General features: G+C 35.6%; 1 protein-coding gene across 24 annotated transcripts in view; it reads left to right on the plus strand.

The window, feature by feature from the left end:
* LOC121345424 (ABI family member 3 binding protein) overlaps positions 1 to 18,180 on the plus strand; it is a 137,663-nt gene that overhangs the window by 44,168 nt on the left and 75,315 nt on the right. For 19 of the 24 annotated variants that reach the window (XM_041422293.1, XM_041422301.1, XM_041422304.1 and 16 more), the window contains exons 7-15: positions 4,177 to 4,228; positions 4,605 to 4,667; positions 5,700 to 5,795; positions 6,114 to 6,191; positions 11,401 to 11,481; positions 12,787 to 12,861; positions 15,388 to 15,453; positions 15,946 to 16,020; positions 17,178 to 17,246. In XM_041422293.1, the coding sequence (XP_041278227.1) occupies positions 4,177 to 4,228; positions 4,605 to 4,667; positions 5,700 to 5,795; positions 6,114 to 6,191; positions 11,401 to 11,481; positions 12,787 to 12,861; positions 15,388 to 15,453; positions 15,946 to 16,020; positions 17,178 to 17,246 (655 nt within the window). The remainder of the gene's footprint in view (positions 1 to 4,176; positions 4,229 to 4,604; positions 4,668 to 5,699; positions 5,796 to 6,113; positions 6,192 to 11,400; positions 11,482 to 12,786; positions 12,862 to 15,387; positions 15,454 to 15,945; positions 16,021 to 17,177; positions 17,247 to 18,180) is intronic. The other 5 variants (XM_041422311.1, XM_041422315.1, XM_041422316.1 and 2 more) reach the window with 2 other exon arrangements.

Consider the following 18,180-nt stretch of genomic DNA (forward strand, 5'->3'; position numbering starts at 1 on the left):
AAGCATAAATGAAGGCTCTCTAAATCAAACCAGCTAGTGAATAATAGACATTTAAGTTATAGATTCTGAGCATTACCAGTTCTACTATGAGATTAAATTGGTTCATTTATATTTCCTTTTCCTTGTTTTTTCATCTAAGTGCAATTTTCAGCATCTAATCCTCTGGAGGATTTTTTTTTGTTCTGCTTCTTTTTAGGTTACTATCCCTGAGGCAGACTATGGGATAACTTCCCAAGAAAAGTTATAGAAATCCTTCTTACTTTAGAGATTTTAGAGGGTTAACTCATGAGTGTTAATTATTACAGAAGAATAGGCCATTCTTCACAATTCTCTACTGTCTGAGATTTTCCAAATGGTAGGAAATGGTAATGCATGTTTTCTCATTGTTTGTTTTTCATATTTCAGAATATTATAAATGGTCTGTAATTATCAGACCTGGAATTCCTTCAGGAATCAAATAAAAATTCATTAAATAAATTTTATTCTAGGAATAATTAGGTATGCACAGAATCATAGAACCAATGAGGTTAGAAAATATCTTCAAGTTTCTCAAGTCCAACTGCTAACCCAGCACCACCACCACGTTTATCATTAAATCATGTCCTCAAGTGTTGTATCCATGTATTTTTTAACTCTTCCAGGCATGATGATTCCTGGGCAGTCATTTCCAGTGCCTGACACCCCTTTCTGTGAAAATGAATTTTCCTAATGTCTGATCTAAACCTCCCCAGTGCAACTTGAGGCCGTGTCCATTCATTTAGGGCAGTAATACTTCGATAATTGCATTACATACAGAGTTAGATCAGTGGAATGCTTACATTATTGGAAATATGTCTTGAGTTCACGAGAAAAGGTTTTATTTGTGACTAGTATAAATCCAGTTGGTTAGAGATTCAGGAGGGTGCTCATTTCATTATGTTGATGAAGTCAGCTTTACTGTTCTTCCCCTTGGTCCCACGAGTGTCTTTAAAGCTGCACAGCCCAAGATCAGGGAATTCGTTCTGGACTATGGAGTGCAAGCTGAGTTCCTTTGCTCCTCTTAGCAAACCCTGTGTGCCAGAACTCTGACTGTTGTGCTGCTTCTGTGCAAGTAGGGATTCTATTTACGCAGGAGAAGTCCTGAGAAAATGAGCTAAAACAGTTCTCCAAATATTTGCACGGCTCAAGTATGAAAGAAGGACTAGAGCCAACCTCTAGTCTTTTTTGTGATCTTCACAGGGCTCAGCTCCAGAACAGGACTGCTTTATCACCCTCCACAGAAATATCATGAAAACATACCATAGACTATTCTAAAAGTTCTCTTATCATTCTTGCTTTAGTAGTGCAAAAAGCCAAAAAGCAGATAGTTTACATTGTTCCTTCAGTTTCCACAGCACTAGGTGGGGTATGTTTCAGTGGTGCGATCAGATTATTGATGCAAAGCCAGAATGAGTGTTATTTAGGCCAAGTTTGTTTGTGCTTTATTTTGTTCCACAGACACAACTGACTCATATCAACATGGTCCTAACTCTTCTCTGTAAGGACATTTTTAGAGGCTGTTTATTAAAAACGTTACCAACCCATCTAGTCATTCTGCCCTTTCAACATCAGTCACATATCATCTTGTGTTTCTTTTGGCAGTTTCATCCTTTAAGTTTGTCTAAGCTCCCAGGGCTGAGCGAGCAGCAACTAAGGAGAGATTGGAAGAAAAGGGGTATTCTAGAAATGGTCATTCTTCTTCCCTTCATAAACAATGGGTTGTGATAGAGCAGGAAAAAATGCAGTAGAAATTTATTTCCTCTTCTTTCTTGTTAAGTTTCTCTAGTTTCATAATGTCAGCCTGGAAGGTGGGGTCCTCCCCAATTTTCCAGCCAAAAAGGACTCTTAGCTTCTACCATTTGTTAAACTCTATAAGGAAACATTCCTGCTCTTCCAAACTTTATTCAGTCCAGACTGACCATGGCCCTTCCTTGAGGAGTCTCTTATGTGCATGCCAGTTAGTTTTGGCTTTTTGAGGTATCAGAATACAACACAGAAAGAACAAGTCCTTAAGGTAATGTTACCATGTGCCCTTTCACAGAATGTTTGAGATTTGCAGTTCTGTAAGAATATGCTGTATGTATATGGTAAGAAGTGAGATGCCTGACCGATGGTATAATTTACATCTCTCATTTTCCTCTGAAAATAAGGAATATGTTATTTGCTATCTTCTTTCATGATGGCAGCAGTTGTTTAAATAACTGGTGTTCCTAATACCTATATGCTTTATATTCCCTATCTGAAAAATATGGTTGATAGTGCCATTCCTACAGATGATGGGCTGACATTTCCAAAATAGTTTGTATAAGTAGAAAATATTACTAGGAATATCTAAATTAGCCACTTTGTGGAAACTGAGAAGAAAGCTTTGACAGCATGGGTAGATTTCAAGTGCAGCAGTTACAGATTTGTGCAGATGAGCAGTCTAATTATAGCAGCTGGAGAATGTGGATTTCATGTCAATTATTCATTCCTGAGATAAAAACTACATTTTTAATATACTTAAATGTATTTTGAGGTTTTATATTGCTACCATTATAGACATCCATTATTAGTCAACAAAGAAAGAATGCTCTTGTCAATATAAGAACTGTTTACTAGTAAAAAAGGCTGATAGTAATTATGATTAGAAGTTCTACAGTAGAGGTTACACAAGCACTCACTGCAACTTCAGAGCTGTTTATTTGATTGTAAGGCTGCTGAGGAGAAATATAATAAAATGAACACCTTTTTCTAACATAGGCATTCCATCCCACTTGTCAGTCACATGAATAGGAGGGCTACTTCAAAAGCAGATCATCTGTAACACAGTTTTTTCACTAGAAAACAAAATGGAAATGTAAAAAAGGAAAAATAAAGAAGGAAGATTATTTCTATCTTCATATAACGACAGTGATTGAGCCATGTTCACACCAATGCAAACTGTTACTAGGTAGCAGACAGTAATCATAAAGTTGCCTTCATCCATTTCCCCAAGGAAAGGTCCGTCTCACTTGTGGAGTCTGGCCTTCTTCCAGCTTCTTCAACTTTGGTATGTGTTTAATGTATACCCAAACATTGTTTTTAAAACTTCTCAGATGTATTTAGAATAGAACAAAAATAGCTATCCTTAGGTAAATGATTAGCACTTTGTCATCAATGTGACTTCTCATGCAAGTAAGTGTTCTTTCACATGAACTAGGCCAGATGTCATAAAGTGCAAAATTAACATTATCTGATTCTGATTTCAGCAGAATGTATTTAGCATGGAAGGTGATTGTCAGAGTTATTTTCATTCTTGTAACTCAAATATAACTAAAACAATCCCCTTTTAATGTATGTAGCATTTTTATGTCATTAACATTACAGTCTACCTTCTCTCATAACTTGAGTGTATTATTAAGCTTTCAGAATTTGTTCATAATTCTTATCTTTGCTATCAACTGTTTTTTTTTTTTTTTTTAATAACTGTGGGGTCCATTCATGTATTTCTCCTTTTTTTATGGTATTAGTATAATTTGATATTCACATTTAGCCAAGATGTAATCTGGGTCAAAGAGATATGAACGGCATAAGAGTCCAAGTATTTAGCATAAAAATGTAAGAATCATGTGGGTGGCTGGCTGCTTGTGCTTTGGAAACAATTCCACTAAATACAATTTTTCTGAGCTAATCTACTTTAATCAGGCTATGCACCCAAGAGTGCTGATGGTTTACAAATGTGCACCTGGTTCTGGAATAGTCTGTGTTCTAAATATAATGTTCCTGAGAATACATTTGTGTCCTGTGACCAAATTGTAATTGCATATGTTTCACATGTTTTGCTGTAGCTAAATTTCAGCTTTTCTTCAGCATTCTGGACTACTCCCCAGTGAGTGCTCCAGAGATCCTTAAGAGAAAAAAGAATTGGGGTTTCCTAAGCTATCAAATACTGTGGTTTTATTGAGCAAAACATCTCAAGCTGATAGAAGGAGATCAAAATGCAATATTACAACATTAGCCCGTGGGAAGTGAAGCAATAGCACAACCATCAGGGACCGGGGCCAGAGCCATATCCAGTGTTAACTTGGGACAGGCGTGGTATTGGATTAAAACCCTCTCTTTTTATTACTCAGTTCAATTACTATTATGGCAGTTCTCCCAAGGCACTACTTTTATCCGTTTTTTCTCTTTTTTCAGATTATACTAAGTGATAATAAGAAATTGGTCCCTGTCACAATAATCAAACAAAGTAAGTTTGTGCATTTTTTAAAATGTATTCTTATACTCTGCAAGGATAAATTGAGACTGAGTGTCAGGGCAATGGGATTATGTCCTGCAGCTAGCCATATAATAACATAAACACAGAATGTCAGTTTCACCACAACTAATATGCCAAGGGAAAGAGATGCACAATTAGGAGACAATGTAGAGGAAACAGAGTTTGCAGTCTCTTAAACTGAATGTAAATACAGAAAGGATTAATATTGCATCTTCGTCTGCAAATATTAAGGAAAGGTTTTTGGAACGCTGACATTTGTTTCGGGTGTGGGTTTTTTCCTATTTCAGTTTTGTTGTTGTTGTTGTTGTTTTAATTAGCTTATAATATCCCTGTGTTGTCTCCACAGTTATTCAAAATCGGACACAGTCAAAAGCACCAGATAGTTCTTCTCTCCCAGGAGCAATATTAGGTGACTAGAAGATATTTTATTATTTCTCTTAACCCCTGGTTGAAACTTAGAATTGCGCAAATGCTTTTAATTTTCCTGATCTTAATTGTTTTTCCTTGCATATCAAAGTGTATTTTGCAGCTGGTGCAGACAATATTTGTTACATTTTATGGTGGTACAGATGGTTCAAGAATGTTGTTGCTTAAGTGAAGTAGAATAATTTCATTGTCATTGTACTTAGAAGAAGACACTGTCACTGTTTAAGCCAAGGAGTTCTTTGATACTTCAATTGAAGTTCTGTGGCAAAGATCTTGTTGAGATGGAGGATTGTTCTTACTGGGCTTTTAAGGTAGCACAGTAACATCATATCTACAGTCACAAACATGATATATTAAACTACAGAAATCTTGCAATTAGAATTTGATGTTAGATCTCGGGCATTACTGTTTTCCTCCAAGCCATTCAGTTTCATGCTTTATGTTCTTGTTTTACCTATAAGAATATGCAATATTGGCTTAGAACACTAAACCAGGGGAAAGTCTGTCATACAGTGTGGTGAACTACTGGTCTGCCTGAAATTTCCATGAAAGGCTCACTGCACCATGTACCTTATGACCAATTTATTCCTGGATTAATTATTTATTTCTTTATATATTTTCTGTGACTGCGTAACTTTGGCTGAAGTTTTCTTTGTGTGAGTTTCAGAGTATTGGTGTGAGTCAAACACACACATACTAACCCAGTCTGGTTAGTCTTGGCTCACCAGGCAGAATCTGTCCCAGTATCTGTGATGGTGCAGTATTCCAGAGTTTTGTGCTCCAGTGTCAAATGGTTTCCAACTCTGATAAATCATGAGATGGTGGTGATAGAAGGAATGGTATAAAAGGGAAATAGCACCAAACTGGAGAGATAATTGCAGGATAGAATAAATTCATTTTCTGGATATTCAGACTGAACTCCCAGTTGTTCAGTAGTAGTTACTGACATATCTCAGAGAGCAGACTGTGTGCTTTCATGACTTCTGGAATTAATGGCATACATCTTCCTCTGTAGTGCACCTTATTGTTCCAGGCCTCAATGAAAGTCAGCAGAAACTTCCTCCTCTCCTGACAATAGATGACATACCTCAAGCATCCAGGAAAAAAATCGGTAAGCAGAAATGCTAAACAAATGAGAAATGCTGAAAACAATTTTGCACTGTGAAAATAATGATTCATAAGTCATTAAATCCTTGTTGTACATTTTATTTTTAAAGTATCTTTTAATGAACAAAATAAAACCAAAAACACATGAGTTTAACATATCTTGGAGTGATTGTGCAGTGGAAGTTTATTGGGTCCTAAAGGTACTCAGCTGTCCACATTTATCCATGTTGGCTTACTTAGTCAAACTAAAGTGGGACAGAAATAAATCTGTGGTAAGAGCAGATATATCTTTGTAATTACTCTCTAATGTCTGTTCTTTTAGCTAAGAATGAAACTGGAGTATGGCCTGCTGAATCCAAAACACCAGAAGTTCAAGAAATCTCCCCACAGTCCCTTCCAGGTAATGAAAATTCTGTTTTTAGAAACTGTGGAATTTCTTTGCCAAATACATAAACTAAAATGAAACCCAACTTTGTGCTATACAGTTAAAATAGTAGTTGGAAAACAGGAGGATACGTGGCTGAGTTAGCAAGGAGTGGTAATGTGGATAAAAATCTGAATCTGATTTTGGACAAAAGTTTCAGGTGATATAATTATTAGGTTTATAAAACTACTTAGAATTAGAACCATACTTTGTGGCGTGATAGATGCCTTGAAATTTGAAAAATGGCAAAGTGAGTTTTTTTGTGTAACACCAACTACTTTATGAATTTGTATGACGAATAGAGTCATATATTTTAACATGTTCAGTCTGGGGGCAGGGGAGGAAAGGATCAGAAAGAGCTGAATTGTTCAGAGTCAAAGGATGAAGATCACTTATCACCCACTTTATTGACCCACATTTCAGAATTGTTTAAGAAGGAATATGCCTATCTTCATTTTCTCTAGTCTGACTCTAATCCTATAACTGAGTTGGAGCCTTGGTTCTGCTGTCACAAGAGACAACAGCTGGCTTCTGCCAACTGCTTTGCTGAAAGGAAGAAGGAATGCCTGAACAGTGGCGAGAATTTAAAACTAAAAAAGGAATTTGAGGAAACAATGACCAAAGGTTTACTTTGGTCTGGTTGAGACATATTATGTGATCTTGCTGGCATTACTGTCTTCTGTCTTTCAAGTCTTTCCTGGTTGGATGAAGTAGTGTAATGTGGTTTCTTTGACATCACACGACTCAGACAGATACTGCCCTCAAATAAGATTGTGTTTATTTTATTCCTTAAGTATATTAAAAAATGCTATGCTTAACTTCATCATAGCACCTTAGTCTTAAAAAAAAAAACCAAAGCAGAATAAAAACCCTTCAAAAATATATAGGGCATTAAAAAGGTGTAAAGAAATGCAGCAATATCATGTAATCATTGACAGCAATCTTTCAAACTGATCCATATTTTTTCTTTTGTGAAAATGTTAGAACTTTATTTTCTGCTCAATAGATATATTTTCCAAATTTTACTTTAAACCATTTCTTCCTATCTGCAAAACCTTCATAGGGATGGCTCTTTTCTGTTCATCCTAAATATTAAGAAGGGAAGAAATGATGCCTCCTCACAAGAATTTATTATCAGAGGACACATTGAAAATATGTGGATCCTTTTCAGAGAGCTGTAAGGAGTCTTTTTAGGTTGTTTGATTGGTTTGTTTTCTCTTACAGTTCAAGGTCTCTTGTGGAATTAAATTTTTTGACTATGTTACTAGATTATTCACCTTGTTTAAGTAACTGCTGTTTAAGAACCGGCAATCTGGAAGTGTATTTTCTAGAACTTTGCCATTTTTTGTAAAAGTGAGAACTGAATACATTTGTATGGTTCGTTCTCTGTCAGAATCACAGCCCTCAAGCTTGCATTCGTCTAATCAAAATGTGTCATTCCTTGTTGATGGAATGTATTGGTTAGTCAGCTAAAGAGTGTGAAATGTGGCAGCTGGGGAGGAGAGCATTGGTTCATTTCAATTTCCTTTCCTTTCCTTTCCTGTTTATGTATCAACATGTACAATTTCTAACCATAAACAGTGCCATGTCTAGACACAGCACAGAATTGTGTGTTTATGAAGTTGGAGAAGTTTTCATTACTCTGGTAATTATTGGCAAATACTCTCTTTCCTTGTAACAATTTAGTAATAATTTTTTACAATTAAACATTCTTTTTGCTCCCACACCAATAGTTACTTACTGAAATATTTAGAATCATTTTAATTTTCATCTTCCATTTCAAGCTTCCTTTGTGGTTTTGCTTCCATGCCTTTTTTTTCCTGTGGTGACCATTCCTTTCAGATATTATTTGTTGATTCCTTTCAGATAGTATTTGTTGATCTCAGCACCAGTGCCTCATGTTAAAATAAGTTAAGTCACTCTCCATTGTGATTACAGTATTCAGTTAAAGAGAAAAAAAAAAAGGAAGTCAGGAAACAGGGAAGTGAAAATAAATCCTTCAAAAGAAAAATGTTCAAGTGTAATTCTGTCTTGCCATGGAATATGGAAAAATAACTTGTCTGGCTAAAATGCTGAAGTATACTTTTATGAGTAACTTAGGTGAGAGATCTGAGCACTAACCCTTTGCAAGGGTTGCATTTAAACAGTTTAGTATATAGACATAATTAATTGAGTTTAGCAATAGGATCCACTTCAATATATTTAATTCAGACATTGCTGTTTGAAAAATCATACTGGATTCTTTGAGTAAGGCATAATAATTATTTGTTGTGGAAGGTTTAAGGAGTGGTGCCAGACTGGCAAGAGCACAGTGATTTAGCAGGAGCTCTGTGCTGTAGCAGCTGTTGTATCATCAGCCACGCTAGAAGAGAAGGGAGCTCCAAGTATTTCAGCAAGCAGTCTATCTGAAAGGCTCTGTGGGCTGGGCTGCTCTTGTATTCCACTGGCTCTTCATCAAAGGGTGTGTTCTGTGATGTGACACAGTTTAGTAACTTTTTTCATGTATTTGTCTACCAGGCATTCCATCATTTTCTTTATTTCAATCATCCCCTCCCTTGGCATGCATTTCCATGGAAAGACTTGTTAGTAAGCTCTTTCATTCTTTGTTTTTGCCAGGCTTGTTACCATATTTTCCACTCAGGACTAATTTATTCTTAACACAACAGCTCAAATCTCTAGTGTTTTCCTCAATCTAATCTTTAAGTTGTTGTCTAATGTACCTCAAACTACTCCTGAAACTTTTTTTCTCTGCTAAATGTGTCTTTCTATTAACTTCACAGGGAAATTGGAGCTCACCAACCCTTAGAAATACACATTAGAGCACATTAGTCTGGGACATGAAAGAACTAGTTTCTCTTAAAAAAAAAAAAAAAAAAAAAAAAAAAAAAAAAAAAAAAAAAAAAAAAAAAAAAAAAAAAAAATTTTTTTTTTGGGGGGGGGATTAGTGTGATGCCAGAAAACAAAGTGTATTTGTACGTGGCAAGAAATGTAGAGATAAATGTGTTTAGTTCCTGGCAAAATGAGCAACAGCACTTCCATTACAAAAAAAAAGCAATCTAGTTATTTATGTGGGGGGTTATACTACAAATTTAGTGAATTAGATTTGTGAAATACGGAATAGGCTTGAAATGAAAAGTGCCACCTGTGACTCCATTAACCAGGGTTAATGTTCAGTTGAAAATAACTCCTTTGCTGCCACATTTCCCAGGTCCTGCTCCTCCTGTCCTCCTTCTGCCCTCTGAAGAGTTCCCCTTGTGCTCACAGGGTATATCAAGAGTGAGATTAATTTTTTCATCATAATGTCTTTCACCATTATAAAGATGAAAAGAGAGTCAAGAGAAATCAGAGGAAACATTTTAAGAAGCATTGCTTGGCTGCATTCTTGCTGTATTCCATGCTGTGATGATAAAATAACTTGGCTGTGTTGATGCTTTACTTTGCAGACAGCCTTGAACCACTACAACAGTCTTAGCTTACCTGCTGCCCTGGAATAGTCAGAGGCATTTCTCTTTTCTCTAGTTTAGCTTTCAGAGCCTAAACTTTCTTCTTCCTGTATCTTCTTTTAACGAAAATGTCTGTCTTATTTTCATGTCATTCCTACAATGTTTTGTGCAAAACTGAGGGCTTGGTTTCTTTTGTTCTAACTCTAGGCATGTTTTGTCTTGCTCAGCTTGCTCAGCAAAGACACATTTCATCTGAGTGTAAACCCTCTGACCTCTAAAAAAGAAAAAATTCAAAATATCATGAGTTCTGTATTTGCTTGTGTTTGGGTTTTTTTTCATTATTGCACCTCACCAACAAGAAATGTTAGATTTTGAACTGCTCCTGAGGTACAGGTAGTTAGTTGTTGCTTCAGTATTTCTTATGAGTGAATTCTCTCCCACAAGTTTCTTAGAGAGAAATGCTCTGCCTTCTCTGGACAATGAACTCCTCCTTGCACTGATGGCACTGACAGCACTGTGACTGGCTTAGAAGATAAACTGAGCCATAACAAATGGCATCTGTAAAGGCTTCAGACTGTGTGAGACAGACTCCAAACTAAAAAATAGTGTAATTGTCATAACCGTAATATCATCCAAATCCTACTGTTTAGAACTGGGAAACAGTACATTTTATTTTCACTAGATGAAATAAGAAGCTTATAAACCTCCATGATCAGCTCTGGCTTGAAGTGTGTTAAGTAGATTGTGGAAAAAGCTTGGAGATCATGCAGGAAAAACCAAAATGTCTTCTAATGTGTCTCAAAAAGAAAGTGATCTTTTATTAAATTAGTACTAAAACTTAGTGCTATATTAATGCCTACGATCGATATTAAAGATCTCTTCCAAGTAGCTCCATGCACTAAATACTGTGCAGTTTGCTCTGTGGAGGGCATTAATGTGCTTGTGGCATTCAAGGCTGAGACCTTACCATTCTGTGTTCCATACCCATAGGCCTTGGCATTTTGCAGTCTTAGATGACCAATTCTGAGTACTGCATGACTGATTAAACACCTCTGGGATCTCCAGCAAGATGCAGATGAAAGAAGTGACCTTGACTTACTATTGGCATTAATTGTGATGTGAAACAGCTTGCAGAGTATATTAAAATATGGCCAGCAATTCAGTTTAGGTGCATTTAATTGCTGTTTAATAAACTGCCTGTGTATTACTCTAAAAATGTACAATTAGAAGAATGAATAGAAATCAAAACCTATTCTATAACCTTACAAGTTTTATAATTACTAGAAAATTGAAAGATCTGGGATATTGCAGGTGGGTATTTATTACGTTCCTGAAAATCTTTATATTAGAAGGATTAAAAACCATTCAGAATATCAGGGAAAATATTTGTAAATATTTTGTGTAAATTACTTTGTGATGTAATGGATCTTGTTTATAATCTATTATAATGAATTTAAGAGGCTGTAACAGAAGTACAGTGTGAGTTTCTGACCTTAACTTTGCTGTTCGTTACTTTTATTTTCTTTTGTTAATATAAAAATGCAGCTAAATAAATCTAAAATATCATATAGATTTCACATCTGAAAACAAAAGTAAATATTAATCATGATGGAGTTGAACTGCTGTAGAAATCATTCTAATCGTGTGGCATGAAATGGTGACAAGAAAAGCATCAGTCTTTGAGTAGTAAATCAAGAGAAGTTCAGGGGGATTTTAAATTACATTAAGCTTCTTTCTTCTAGCTCAGGCTGAGAAAACACATGGACCTGAAGATTTTAGATCGACACCTAAACCCAAATTGGTTCCAACTCAAAACATACCGGGTAACTAATTTTTCTGCTTTTTACATTCTTTCTGCATTAAACACTTTTTTACCTTCAGCAGAATTTTTCTACTACTTGCTGCATCCTCTTTGTGTTGGCTCCAAAGGAAATCCTGATTAAAATACTCTGGTTTCTTTTGTGGTTCCAGTGACTAATACTGGAATGAATTGTAAAGCAGGGTGCACCTAGCTCTGGCTGAACTGTGACCTTCACAGATTTCACTGCATGATTCTATTTGATTTTTGAAGTTAATGCTTTTTGTCTGTGTGATCTGCATGTTTGACATAACATAAAATTTCCATCTGTAAATTGACCTCAGTGATAGAATTTAAATAATTACCTCTTTGATTTTCTTTTGATTACAGATTCATTTAGGTAACACCAACAGCAATGAGTAAGAACAATTTTATATAGCATGTGATGGGATATAACTGCATTTGCCTTGAAGGAAAGAGAAGCTCTACTGATTTTTTAAATTTTTTATCTCAGTGTTGTATGGTTAGTTTTGTGATTTGGTGTAACACTTATTTAGCTCTGTTATTCAGAATTCTAAATTCTCTAATCTTGATTTTTTTGCTCGTATTTTGTTCCCTGAGCCATGAAAAATTATGAGGACAAATCTAAACTTGAAGTTGTATTTAATTATATTTTTTTTAAACTTAGAATTTTCTAAAGCACAGCTAGCCTGCATTCAGGAGGATACATGATAAAGGGAAGGACCAGGAATGTTGCAGGACTGAAATGCAGATCTTCCCATGAAGAGGACTGCTAATGCTTCTCAATAAATGCATTCTACACAATCCTGTGGATTCACATTAATGTCTTACTTGCACTTTTTTCTTTTTTCATTTAAATTTGACAGCAGATTTCCAGAATTTACTGACGTGAAACCAGCAGTCAATCTAATTTCATTTTAATTTCTAATTGCCTTTTTTTAACCATATAAACTTTCCTTCATTTTGCTATGTTTCAAAGATTAAAATATGAAAATTAATCAAGATGGATCATTGATTAATTTTAAACTAGGTGCTCATACTTACTGACAGATGTTCATTGTCAAATTCCCATGATTGATGGACTTTTGTTTAACAATTAGGGAAAAAAGGGCTTCCTTCATATTCCTCATAGCCTTTAAATGACAATTTATGTGGGTTTTTCTCTAGGTTGGAACCACTTTTTCTTTTTTTATTAATTCTCATTTTTTTCAGGAGTGTGTGGTCCAGAAGCCAAATATAAATCCATGTTGTGCCTTGTATTGTTCTTAATTGAGAGATGTTTTGGTTCTTTTTCTTATTTCTTCCGTAGCTTCTAACGAAATACAGCTACTTCCTTCTGGATCCAAAATCCCCGATGCTCCAAAAAGTCCATTGACAGAACTTGGTAATTACGTTCTTTGTATATATGAGTAAAAACTTTACTGAAAAATTATCTTCACAAAGCTTGCTCCAATAAGAGAAGCAACACACAAACGTCTTATATTGTGCCCTTTTTATGGCGCTATGTGCACTCCTTCATTACATAATTGGGCCCTAAACTCAGTGCTTTGATGCTTGTGTTGGTGATGAGTGGGGATTTCAGCAAGTTATGAGCATCTGGAGTCCTGTGCTGGGAAGAATATGATGTTTGTGTGGATGCTTTCTTCTTCCTCCCTTCTTTCTTCTGCTGGGAGACATCTCAGGTGTGATCTCACTGCATAGGGGACCATTTTTGTGTGGTAGATATTATTTCTGTGTCTTTGTTGTTACCCTAAACTAATTTTTGTCCAGTTCCAAGTGTTCAGTTTTTACAGCTGACGTTATGAGCTGTTTGTGGCAGGGGGTGTCCAGTGCCAACCTTAGTCCCACCTCTCACCACCTCGTGCCTCTGCTCCTCTATTGTACCCTGAGTCTCCCTTTCTCAAGACCTCTGATTTCATAATGGGCCTGTATTTTCTCTGTGTTTGTGTTAAAATAGCTCATTCTACCAGAACTATTGCTTGTTGCTGCTTTCAGTATTAACAGCTATTACACTAGTTACCTGGAGGGCCCTTGAATCAGATGCATTTCTCTGTCATTGAGCATAAGTCAAGAAGTTATTATAGAATAATGCTAGTTTATTAGGACGGCATACTTTTGCTTAATCCAGTCCGCAAAATTTTAAAATAATTTAAGGAACACCTCTTAGTTCTTGAAATGCATATTTGAAGTAGATTCTCAAGAACATGAAAATAATCTTCATAATCTGTTCTTAATTTGACAGATTTTTTTGACAGCTCTTTTCCAGATAACATTTGAGGGGATAGGAAGAGACATGTGGTTAAATCCAATTACCAGCAGCACTGGAAAAAGAGAAACACAATTATTTAAGAGCCTATTTGCTATAAATGTAGCTGAAAAACTGAAAATTGTTAGGGATGTGAAGTATTTTTTCTTTCTATAAAAAAAGAAATAATAATCTAATCCTATGTTGGTGTCAGTGTTAAAGGTGGAATAATAGCAACATTTGAGGAAAAAATAAGTGTTTTCATTCAAGTATTTATTATGGTTTTGTTCTCATGTCCTCCCTTCCCTTTGAATAGTTTTACTTGGCAAAAGTGGGATTTCATTATGTGAGGCTAGGCCCAGCCATTGGTTCAAAGGGAGCATCTGTGCTCTTCATGAAATCACTGCTGAAGACAAACATATTCTGTGTGAGTCAGGGCATGGTTATACAGAGGAGATTTGTCTGCACTGTGCCTCTGCATGCCTTGATCACCTGCTGTCATAAAACCAGCAAAGAAAGCAAAATTTTATTTATGAAGTTCAAATGTGTGTGACCTGTATTCTGCCCTAGTTCCCCTGAAGAATTTTTTTCTTTATTTTTCTATCCAGATTGTGCTAGAGGAAGTTTTGTAAACTTCCTGTGTGGTCAGTATATTTTGGATTCAAATGTTTTAGAAAAGATAGCTTTGTGAACATGCCTTCAATGTTCTGAAGTCTTTGGGAGATCTCTTATAGTTCTTGCTGGGTGTAAAAGGATCAATAGAAGCTTTTGCCAAAAGCTGTGAATCATATGGCTTTTGTTGGCAGTGTTTTCTTCTCTAGAAATATATAATAGAATGGTCCCATTTGCAAGGGACCCACAGTGATCATCTGGTCCAGCTGCTGAGTCCAACTACATCAGGATAGTAACCCAGGATCCAAATCGTTAATGTGATAAGGTAGATTGAAAGTAAATGGGAAAGCAGATCCAATGTGTGAAAAAAAGGCTGTTCACTTTTGGCATGTATATTCATATTTCCTGTACTAGAAATGAATACTACACCTAATTATTTAAATGGGGGTTTTAACAGGAAGAAAAATACTTACTGACCAGTACACACAGCTAAGTAGGATCAGTAGCAGCCCAGTAGTGCAAAACCTGCACATGGTGGAAGCTTGTTCATTATGACTTTTGGGTAAGAGTGCCCAATTCCATCTTGACTCCATTTTCATTAAAGCACACTTCAGGTTATCTATACTTATCCATAGTGAAGAAACAAGAAGGTCTTTGTAATAATTCTCATCACAGATGGCAGGTAGTAGGTGCTGTTACTAACTTCAACAATTATTTCACTGATTTCATTGTACAACTCTTCTCTTATCTTTTACCATTACAACTTCTTTAAAAATAGTTATACATATTACAGTAGTGATTAGAGACCTGCAAGTGGTGTGAATATCAAATGTTGTGTTGTAGCTGTCTTGCTGTGAATAAAATCCTCTTAAGTAATAAGGATTCAGCTTGATTAGATAGGGTATGCTAAATATGAATGGGGTAGAAATTAATGGAGCAAAGAAACATTCAAACAAAAAACCCCTTACTAGTTACAGTTGTAATTAGATTTTGTATCACTTGCCAGAATAGTCTGACTTGGAATGATAAAATTTGTTTCGTGTTTGCTCTTAGCTACTCAGAGTCCAGCCTTGAAATCCATATCTCCACCTTCTGCAGAAAAAAGAGAGATGGAAATGGGTAAATAGCAGATTAGTTCTGTTATTTTTTTTTTCCATTATCTTGGCAAATTTTAATCTTGGCTACCAACATTCACAGAGAGCTGCTTATTCATCATCCTTCTGTCTGTGTAACCTCCTGAAGAATGTATCTGTTGTCAGTTTAAAAACTGCCCAAAAATAGTGTTGTCAGTGTTGTCATATCTCGTCATTATCTTATTTCTTTCGGTGTAGCTGCAGCTCTTACCCAGAAAACTTAATAAGAGAGAATTCCTTGCTGGTAAGAGTTCTTTCAAGCATGTGGCACTTGCATTCCAAGGCCAGAAACCTGTTTTTCCATCCATCCCCTCTCCTTGTCGCAGCCATTGTCTCACATCTCACTTGAGGCCATCTGCCATCTTGCTCAGCTTAGTGTTACCATCCTCTGGAAAAGCACAGCGTACGCTCAACTGTTTGATGCTAATCCACCAAGTCACAGCTCTCTCAGCATTTTAAGCTTAGATTCTTTTTTCAGCTTTTGAGGAAAAACAGACTGTTTCTTTGGGATCCAAACCGTCCAGTACCATGGAAGTGCAACCAACCCGACCTGGTAATGGTTCTCATAAGGTTAATCCTCCTGACAGTTGGGAATTTTTGGTGCAGACAGTGCCCCTCATGAAATAGTTTGTTCAGTTTGATGTAAATGAAGAATAACTGTGGGTATGAAAGTACTGCATCAAGTATTAAATCTCTTTATGACAGTCTATGTGAAGTACTAAGCCAGTGATTCAGGGGTTTTTTCCATGTTTGGCAACAGCATGTAATTCTTAGTTTTAAAAGTAAATTTGACTTACTGTAAATATCAAATTTAAATAGGACTGTCCTCACCTGAGTTTCATAAATAGAATATCCTGATTTGCTGAAGAATTCTGAGTTGTAAGAGATTAATGAAAACCAAAGAAATTCCAACATATTTTGAAACTATCACTCTTTTAGCCTTTCTGTATAAACATAGATATAATTCTGCCCAGATTTCTAAACTGGCACTATAAAAACATATCACTGAAGATTCAGATGCTTTCTAGTTAAACCTAACGAAATTTCTAGTATGTGTTTTTATTACTTTAAAGATGTTATTTGCCTGGGGCAACAGACAGTTTTCCAAAAGAAGGGAAAAAAAAATAAAATAAGAGCCAGTTAGAAAGATTTCATTTCCTCAGCATGCCAATAGTATGCCTGATGCATATGTTTTTGGAAGAAATTAACATTGAAGGAAATCCATTACTAGGGGGAGATTGATTACAATAGTCAGCTGTTCACATGTCTGACAAAGGCAGATTCTATGTTTCATTTGGTCCAGCTCCTGTTTTGTCATCCTTTTTCCTTCTCCAGTTTTAGCACCAGAATATTGTCCTTCCTGATCCTAGAAAAAAATTCCATGCAGACGCAGTTTGCTACTTTTTATTAATAGTATGTTCTCCTATTTTGATTTATTGTATTTTCACTTTTTAACTCTGTATTTCACCTTTTTATGTGATCTGATAAAAATTTGGTCATAAAATGCTTTATGCATTAATGCGTGTTTTTGGAAATAATTTTCAAGTCACAATCAGTCATTGTACATTTCAGACTTTACCTTTCTGTGGAACATAATATGTTAAGTATTACCCAGAAGTTTTGTCAGCTTATGAAGGAATATGATGTTGTTGCAGAAGGTTTCTTATCACTTCAAAACAACACAGCATTATTTTTGCTTTTATTTTCCAGTTTCACATGCCTTTCTTCATGTTATTTCTACTCCCCAGACTTTTACATCTTCAGAAATACCAGGCACTGGTAAATTATAACAATATTCTTTCAAAAGCCTTTTGATTGGTTGGTGATGAAAAGTTTGTTGCTGCTTCCGTGTTGATGATTTCAGACAGCCATTGCATACCACTCGCCTTGGGTGTTGCCCTACATCATATTTTTTTCAACTCCTGTATCACCATCCTCATTCCTGTGATCAGGCAGAGCACAAGTTTAAAGCAAGTCTGCAAGCAGCTTGCAGTATGCAAGTATGATCAAAGAGGTGTGTCAGGAAAAGATTTCAATTTTGCAAGGCTTAAGGCTGTTCCTGTCAAGTAAAATACCATGCTTTTTAATGATAAGATTTTTCTATTTCTTTTATCCTGTCAATTTTTCACATACAGTTTGCTGTGATTTTTTTCCTATGTATTCTCTTGAATTAAGTAAGTCAACACAACTAAGGCCAGACCTTTCCAACTGAGCTATACTTTGAGTTATAGCTTTGGGAATAGATTGTTTTTCCTGTAGCCTTAGGTAGGTGAGAATGCCCAAGTTAACATCTTCAGCTAAGTAATTAGTGATTGTATTTGAAATGGAAAAGGAGGTTAATTTTGAAATAAATAAGCAAAAAATAATAAATGCTTTGCAGAGCAGTGGAAAGTAAAGTTTCTCTCCATCAGATGTTCCTTCTTAATTTACTTACATGAAATTATTTCTCAGGTTTGGTTGGGTTTATTTTGGGGTTTTTTTGGGTTTTTTTTTGTTTGTTTTTTGTTGTTGTTGTTGTTGTTGTTGTTGTTGTTGGTTGGTTGGATTTTTTTTGTTTTTGGTTTGTTTTTTTTTATGAGCCTCTAGAGATAATACTGATTTGGAAATATCCATGCCTGTAATTACTACAGAGCTTCAGCTGTTAGAATGGCATGGGGTAAAATTGAAAAGTTGACTTCAATATTGTTTCAAAATTTTGTTTTCTTTTTTTTTA

This window comes from Onychostruthus taczanowskii, unplaced genomic scaffold (genome assembly GCF_017590055.1).
Source record: "Onychostruthus taczanowskii isolate IOZ18803 unplaced genomic scaffold, ASM1759005v1 scaffold73, whole genome shotgun sequence".
NCBI classification, from domain to species: domain Eukaryota; kingdom Metazoa; phylum Chordata; class Aves; order Passeriformes; family Passeridae; genus Onychostruthus; species Onychostruthus taczanowskii.